This window comes from Erigeron canadensis, chromosome 8 (assembly GCF_010389155.1).
Source record: "Erigeron canadensis isolate Cc75 chromosome 8, C_canadensis_v1, whole genome shotgun sequence".
NCBI classification, from domain to species: domain Eukaryota; kingdom Viridiplantae; phylum Streptophyta; class Magnoliopsida; order Asterales; family Asteraceae; genus Erigeron; species Erigeron canadensis.
The window spans coordinates 2,799,116-2,807,153 of record NC_057768.1 but is presented as its reverse complement, the minus strand read 5'-3'; the positions used below and the strand labels follow the sequence as shown (position 1 = coordinate 2,807,153).

Here is an 8,038-nt window from a genome sequence, read left to right as displayed (position 1 = left end):
ACATACTAGAATAAAGGACAATTAGACCATGAATGTTGTACCTGAAAAATGTGATATGGCCCAATGTTGAGGTGGACTCTTGACTAGCCAGTTGTATGCAGGCTTACTATACCTTTTAAACTCTTCCATATACCTCTGAAACTCCTGAACAGTTGTAGCTGTAGCACACCTCCATAGATGGTTCTTGAAAGCTTGGCCTCTCCATTTTTGTTTCATATTCTCATGAATATGTTTGAGGCAGTACCTATGTTCAGCTGAAGGAAACATTTTTGCAAGAGCAGGAATAATTCCCTACACAAGTATATTATAGAGTTAATTATGAAAGTAAATATAATTCGCTAGGAATATTTCATTGAGTAAATTAATTGTGTACCTTCTGCCTGTCACTTATAAAAGTATAATTAGACCTGCTGTCAAGTTCTAAATCATCACCCAAGTTAGCCAGGAACCAAGTCCAAGAGTCCAGAGTTTCAGCTTCCACAATTGCATAAGCAATAGGATATATTCCATTGTTAGAATCAACACTGACTGCAGTCAACACTTGTCATGGGAATGGACCAGACATAAAAGCCCCATCAAGCCCAATCAACTCCCTACCAGCACTTCTGAATCCCCTTTTCAATGGACCTAGGCATACATAAATTCTTCTAAACACCCTGGTTGGCTCATTGTGATTTATTGGTGGTTCAACTTGTAACTTAACTGTGGTTCCAGGGTTTGAAGTCTGCAATTCTAGTATGTAATCTCTAAGCATGTTGTATTGTTTGGTATAATCTCCCCTAAGTTGCCCTTTTGCACATTTTTTTGCTCTTTGTGCTTTCTGTTGAGACACTCCTAACTGTAGCTTTCTCTGTAACTCATCCTGCAGAGCTGAACTAGGGATTTCTGGATTTCCTATAAAACCAAATAATATGCAGATTGTTAATTAATCAATTAAAAATTAGTAAAACATTTAATATATTGTTATAATTAATCAATTAAAAATTAGTAAATCATGTAATATATTAGTACAAAATGTAATAAACTAGTACAAAATGTAGTAAATTTACCTTCAATATGTTGTAATATTGTTTTGCCAAGATATGTATGTGTGCAATGCTTGTTAATTCTGGATTGGAGACATTTATGTTCTTCCTTAAAGGTTTTAACCATCCATGTTGCATCACCCTTTATCTTGGACACATGTAATCTCCAAGGACATTGAAATTCATTGGGGTTTGTCTTATGTCCTCTACCACCTTTATTGACTTGGGAGTTCTCACCTACCTCCTCACCATGCATTTCATCTTGTTTTCTTTTTGACCTAGTGGACTGAGGTGGACCCTCAGTTGTATTTTTGGGCCCATTGGACTGAGTTGGCCCACTGGACTTAATTGGACCTTCACTTGTCTTATGCTTTGTGGCTTTCTTTGTTGGACCAGTTGACTGACTTGGCCTACTGGACTTACTTGGACCTTCACTTGACTTCTGCTTTGTGGCTTTCTTTTTTGGCCCATCACCATTGTTTATTGTCTCAGTTGCATGTTCTGCATTAAAATGCCCTACAACTCTATCATTTTCATCAAAAATTCCAAGTTTGCCTTCACATAATACTGTCACCCTGATTTTGTCATTTTTGACAATCTTCAACTCCCTCCTAGTTTCAATTGCAAGGCTTTTCACCAATTATTTTACCTCATCAGAGTTCCCAAATGTTTGACCAACTTGGAAAAAAGTTTTATCAATTTTCTCACTTTGAACTGGTTGCTTCTTTCTCAACTTTCTCAACAGTGTCTTTCTAATTCTATTGGTGTTATCTTCTGAGTCAGAAGCACTTTCAAATTCTTCATTGTTCAATACCTCAACCTCTTCATCATCACCAACAACTTCATCTATAACAGGGGGTACATAGCTACCCATGAACTCTAAATTGGGATCAACATGCAGGTGAAAGTCTCTCATGCCCACTTCAACATCCTCAATTTCATTATCTTTATCTACAATGTAGTCACTATCCTGACTATCTTCTCCTTCACTATCTTTACTTTTTTCTGCTTCTTTTTTTTCACTATCTTGACTCTCTACTCCTTCACTATCATCACTTTCATTGCTACCCACTTGTGCTTCTTCTAATGGTGCTTTACCCTTAGCAGTTTGATTCACATTCACTTCCTCATTCACATTGTCAGTTTGTATGTTCTCTTGACTACTAGGGGTTAAAACAGGTTCTTTCTCATTCCAATCAAGCAACAATCTCCTATAAGTTCCTTTATTTTTCATGGGTTTTGATGGTCTAGGCCTAGATGAAGTGGGTGTATCATCAGGGATCTCTTCAATCACAACTTTTGATGGTCTAGGCATAAAATACTGATCTAAATTTGACATGCCATGTTCAATGTAAACACTAAACAAATTAGTTTGTTCAACATAATTACCCAAATTATTTACATCCTGATCACTAGCTAGGGGTTGCAAACCATCGTCTAATGAACATCCTGGTTTCAAAAAGTAATAAAACATCCTTTGCCCTTCCACATAACCTAAATCCTCCATAATGGAGTCCATTTTATGAACTGAAAATTGATCAATATTAATACAATCGGCATAGTTAATCTCACCCTTTTCATATGTCATTCCTGGCCATGGTGTGAAAAAACCTCCATGATGAACCTTCATCGAAAACAACCCAGCATAACTGTCTGCATTTTACAACATAATAAAATGGTTAAATACTGAAACTTGAATAACTAAAGAGCAAAAATAAACAAACCTATACTCACGATAAATACTGTCGAGGTCCCAATCTTCACCAGGCACACGAATGGTATACAATGGACACCCTGTCATATTTGTTTCAGAAAATCAAGGTTTTACATGGAAGAAGGAAGTGTGTGTATCGGGATTGTGTTTGATTTAGTTTTTTAATTTAGGGTTTTTGTGAAAAGTGGGAAATATATATATATATTAATCTGCTAATATAATAAGGAAAAGAGAGAGAAAAGCGAGTCAAAGGAAGTCAAAGGGTGGCTAAATACAAAACTACCCTCACGTGGTTTACACGTGAGGGCACTAACGGATAATGGATAACGCTGGTTAATGGAAAGGACTAAATTTGAACCTTATCCTCCTATAAAGGATTATCCCTGAGGTTTTGAAAGTTAAAGGACGAAACCTGACTGTTTGGGTAAACCACAAGGATGATTTATGTCGATCACTCTTTTCATTACTTGACTGCAGTATATCACCAAACGAGTTGGGAACTAAAGTCAAACTATGAAGTTGTCCTACGATGAGGAATTCTAAAATGCATGTTTTTTTTTTATTTGATGAGTGTTGCTATTGGGAACAATTGCATCACAAAACACATAAATTAAGATTCTAAAATGTGAAATCATGAATACGTTTTTAAGCTACAAGAAACGAAAACACATACGAACATACGATAAGAAGCTAAGAAAAAGAAAGGATACAACTTAATCTATCAAAGTTAACAAACCCACAAAGAACGAGATGCAAAACCTCACGGTTTAGTGCTTCAAAGTAAACACTGGATTTAGTCCAATATTATGAGCCAAATCTTTCTTTTTCTTTTTCGGCAATATGTTGAAAGATGTATTTTCCATGCCTTCAATAATTTCCTTGTTATGTTTACCACACGTTGGTTTTGTGTATCCAATTTCATTGCACATAGAACATTTGTTTTGTTTCTATTGCCCGAGTTCTTTTCCACCTTTAAGACATCTTTTTCTTGGACGACCTTTTGTGGCGGATTTTGGCGGACATAGAAAATGTTGTTTCCTACCTCCAGTTCATTGTCTACACAAATAGGTGTGTCACCCATAGATATGTTTTGCATCACGTGACCCCTCGTGTTTTGAATCACATGACGACTCTGTAAGGAATCTATCCACCAATGTAAAGGCAAGTAAACTGGTGGTATGATAAAATAATCTTTGTGGAGGAGTACCCCCCCTAAGTTATTTTTTATCTTGGTACCGCTTCTACTTAGATATATAGAGAGAAACGTACTATTTTTAAAATTATCCCATTATTCACAATGAGCTTTTTTTATATTAAAAAACAGTTGTCCTAATAACTTATCGATCAATCACAACTTTTGATATTTTAAAGTTGACTTTTCTTTTCACTTTTTGCTTTAATTTACACATTTTTGTTTTCATTATAAACTTACAATTACTAACCAATAATTCCAATATAACAGATAAAAAAAAACTAATATATATCCAATAAAATAATAGCTAATATATATTTCATAGAATAGTTAGCTAAATATATATATATATATTAATCGTACGCTCTATCGTGTATATATATATATATAATTGATTAATTTAAATATATAAAAACTTTAAGGAAATATATTAAGATTTTGAAAGTAATTGTACTATTAGTTTTTTAAAAAGTTTTTAGTAATTGTAATGAGACATATAAGAAAAATAAAATATGTAAAACTATTATCTTTATAGAATACACATATAACATCGTCGATCATATTTTAATCAAAATATTTAGGATATGTTTCAGCTAAAAATAAGATATTATTACTTTAGTTATAGTGTAAAATAATAATGTAATACCAAATGTTTAACAATAAATTAAATAAAATAATAGTGACCTATTATATTATGATTTTATAATATTCAATTATCGCTAAACATGTCACAATATACAAGTTTGATGGACATATTATGATTTTAAAATATTCAAATATCGCTAAACATATCACAATAGACAACTTCGGTGGACATATTTTAATAAAATATTTCAATATAAAACTCAAAGATTTAATATTCAGATATTGCTAAGTCGATAGTTCCACTTTAAAAACTAAAGCTAATGATTACCAAACAAAGTTTTAAAGTTTAAACATAATAGGAGCTTTTCATTCAAATTAAAAGCTAAAGCTTTTGAAAAGCTCATTGAAAAGCTTGTGTCAAACATGCCTATATGTCTATATGAATTAATTGATGGAGACGTGTAGCAAACGAAGTTGGAAAGATAGTACAAGATAGTACAACATCAATTTAAAACTAATAACATTATTGTTTACTCGTATAAATAGAAAAAAAAAGCTGTAGTAATTGAAAGTGAATATGTATTAACAAAATAGAAAGTAGTCACTAACATACTTAGGCTATGAGGAGTGGGGGGCAAATGGGGCTTCCTACTTGGGGGCGGCATGCGACACGTGGCGGAGGCTCCTTTCAAAAGGAGCCCTCCTTTTGGAGGGAGTGACGCATCCTTGGGCTCCTTTGGGGGATCTTTGAAATTACATAATATATATATATATATATAATATTGAGTTGTGTGTGTAAGTAAAAGGGGAGGGGGGCAAAAATTCATCGGGAAGTAAGAGAGAAAGAATTTTTGAAGGAAGATGTCCCTTGGGGCAATGTGGATGGGGACTTAGGGGGCGGCAAGGGGCGGCATCGGGCTCAAAGATCCCCCACTCCGAATAGTCTTATGGTGTGTTGGTCGTAGACTATGCCAAATACAAATGAGACGCGGGTTTGAAGCTCTATATTCACGATTCCAATTCAATATTTGGTATACATTTAAATTAGATGCTTTGAATGTTACACTGATCCGACATGTATGTTGATGTAGGCGGACATGACGCTCATGTGGAAGCTGATGTGGCGAGCCGAACAATATCATGACGCTACATTAGAAAGTGTTGACGTGTCGGGCTCAGAAAATGCCACGCCTTTTATATATATATATAAAGATAATGATTATATTTTTAAATTTAATTATTTACTAATTATTTTAGGAGCCCATTTTATATTTTCGAGCCGGGCTTTAACAGTTTTTTAATTCCCGGAGATGGCACTGTATATAGATAGAACTATATATATATATATAGACGGTTACTCTCTTAGATTAGTTTTGAGGAGTATATATATCACTTGTATGTACAGATTTCATTTTAGTGAAAAATATAATAATTTTCCCAAATTGCTTCCGCTTCTATAAGATTACTCTTAGTGAGCCACGGACACCTGCTCTCACACCATTGAAGGACGCAAACAGCTCCACACATTAGATGACACCAAACGGCTAGACAGTTGTTTTGTTCTAGGAGAAACAAAAATGACAATTGAGTTTGGGCCAATTCTTAAATTTATCTATACAAGTCGATTTTAAGAAGGTCGTACCTTATTTAATAATTACTATTTACTAAGTGTGTTATTTATGTGTGACTTCAGTTTTGCTGTTTGTACAAATAGGAGTATGTGTTTATGCAATTACTTAGTTCATAAGGTTCTTTCCTCATGAGTGGATACAATTCTGTTACTCTTTTTCTAAATACATTTTTTAATGTTTTTTAGTTGTTAATATGATAGTAATTAACATTGAAAGTAAAGTTGGTTGATTTGCCATGGAGGTGTCTGTTTAGTGCTTTTTCTTTTGAAAGTAATGTTTTTTAGTTGTTGATATGATATTTTTTGTTGTGTTTAAAGTCTTAAACTTTTTTAAAATATGTTTTTCCCTTTTTACAATGTGATATATATGTATCATACGTACAAAAGCGATAAAGTTACATAAACCATTTATATGAAGTAATAAGGTAATTAAAGAAATGGCCGGCATGTTATTAGTGGATCTCACACGCTAATCTTTGTTTCCTGTCATCTCTATATGTTGTTCCGGTCCGAGAATCCCTATGTCTGAGGTGAGCAGCTACGCTCTCGTTGGTCGAGGTTAGATCCTCCTATGTCGCCACTCTTTATCATTTCAAATACATCATTACTGATCATCAGTACTTTCCTTATAAGGTGTTTTGATTGCTAGCTAGTAGCTACGTACACCATTAAATATCCTTTGTTCAATATTTATTTTTAAGTTAATTATATATACTCAAAACAGAATGTCATCCATAGTAGTTGAGATACCTCTCCAAGAAATATTATTAGCAACTAACGATTTTGCCGAGGAAAATCGCATTGCCTCTGGTGGATACGGGCCGGTGTATCAAGGCAAATCTGAAAAGCATGGAATGATCGCTGTGAAGCGGTTGGATCCAAAGAACGGTCAAGGAGATGCTGAATTTAGAAGAGAGATTGCCTTGCTTTCAGAATATAGACATGAAAATGTTGTCTCTCTTTTGGGATTTTGTGATGAGAAGGACGAAAAAATACTTGCTTATAAGCTTGAAAGCAATGGGAGTCTTGACAAACATTTAAGAAACAAAGATCTAAGCTGGATCCAACGTCTTCGAATTTGCTTAGATGTTGCCCGAGGGTTGAAGTACCTTCATGATGACGTTGGACCGCAACACAGAATTCTCCACCGTGATGTCAAAAGCGCAAACATTCTCTTAGATGAGAATTGGAATGCCAAGATTTCTGATTTTGGGTTGTCAAGAATAGGGCCTGCAAATATGCAGACTACACTGCTTATCTCCAACGCTTGTGGCACGTTTGGATATATTGATCCAGAGTATGCGCTTACAGGCTGTCTCACACAAAAATCCGACGTATACTCTTTTGGCGTGGTATTGTTTGAAGTACTATGTGGAAGGCCCACGCGTATTAAAGCTGACAAGGACGAGCACGAATTTTTGACAGTTTTGGTCAATAAACATTACCCAAGGAAAACATTAGACAAGATCATATTTTTTGATATACAAAATCAGATAGAGCCAACTTCTCTACTTACATTTTCAACCATTGCGTATCAATGCTTGAAGAACGGAATACGACGCCCAACGATGAACAAGGTCGTGCAACAACTACAGAAAGCTCTTGATAATCAACTGGTAAGTTACACTACAAGAAAAACTACATTAGACAGTTTTTCTTTTTGCGACAACATGATGTCGTCATGAATTAGCCATATAACTTTGGAACCGTTCCTTCGAAAATTGGTCATTCAATTAACTTTGGTTATAGTATCTTGATTATTAAAGGTCATTTTTAGCTAGATTCATTTGGTATGCTTTTCTAACCAACTCACTTATGTGAGTTAGCCACTCCTGTGCCTTAGAGTGGGTAAGGGACCAGGTTTTACATGAAACCCAAGGTCTTGAGTTCTA

At 34.6% G+C, this 8,038-nt stretch overlaps 1 protein-coding gene across 1 annotated transcript; it reads left to right on the top strand.

The window, feature by feature from the left end:
* Positions 1-6,871: 6,871 nt before the first annotated feature.
* On the top strand, positions 6,872-7,831 carry LOC122609809 (putative receptor-like protein kinase At5g39000). Its single transcript, XM_043782750.1, has one exon. The coding sequence runs from the start codon at positions 6,872-6,874 to the stop codon at positions 7,829-7,831; it is 960 nt and encodes a 319-aa protein (XP_043638685.1).
* The last annotated feature ends 207 nt before the right edge of the window (positions 7,832-8,038 follow it).

What these genes read in the sequence shown, in the direction of transcription:
- LOC122609809 (XM_043782750.1), top strand. Translation starts at nt 6,872, where the DNA reads ATGTCATCCATAGTAGTTGAGATACCTCTCCAAGAAATATTATTAGCA.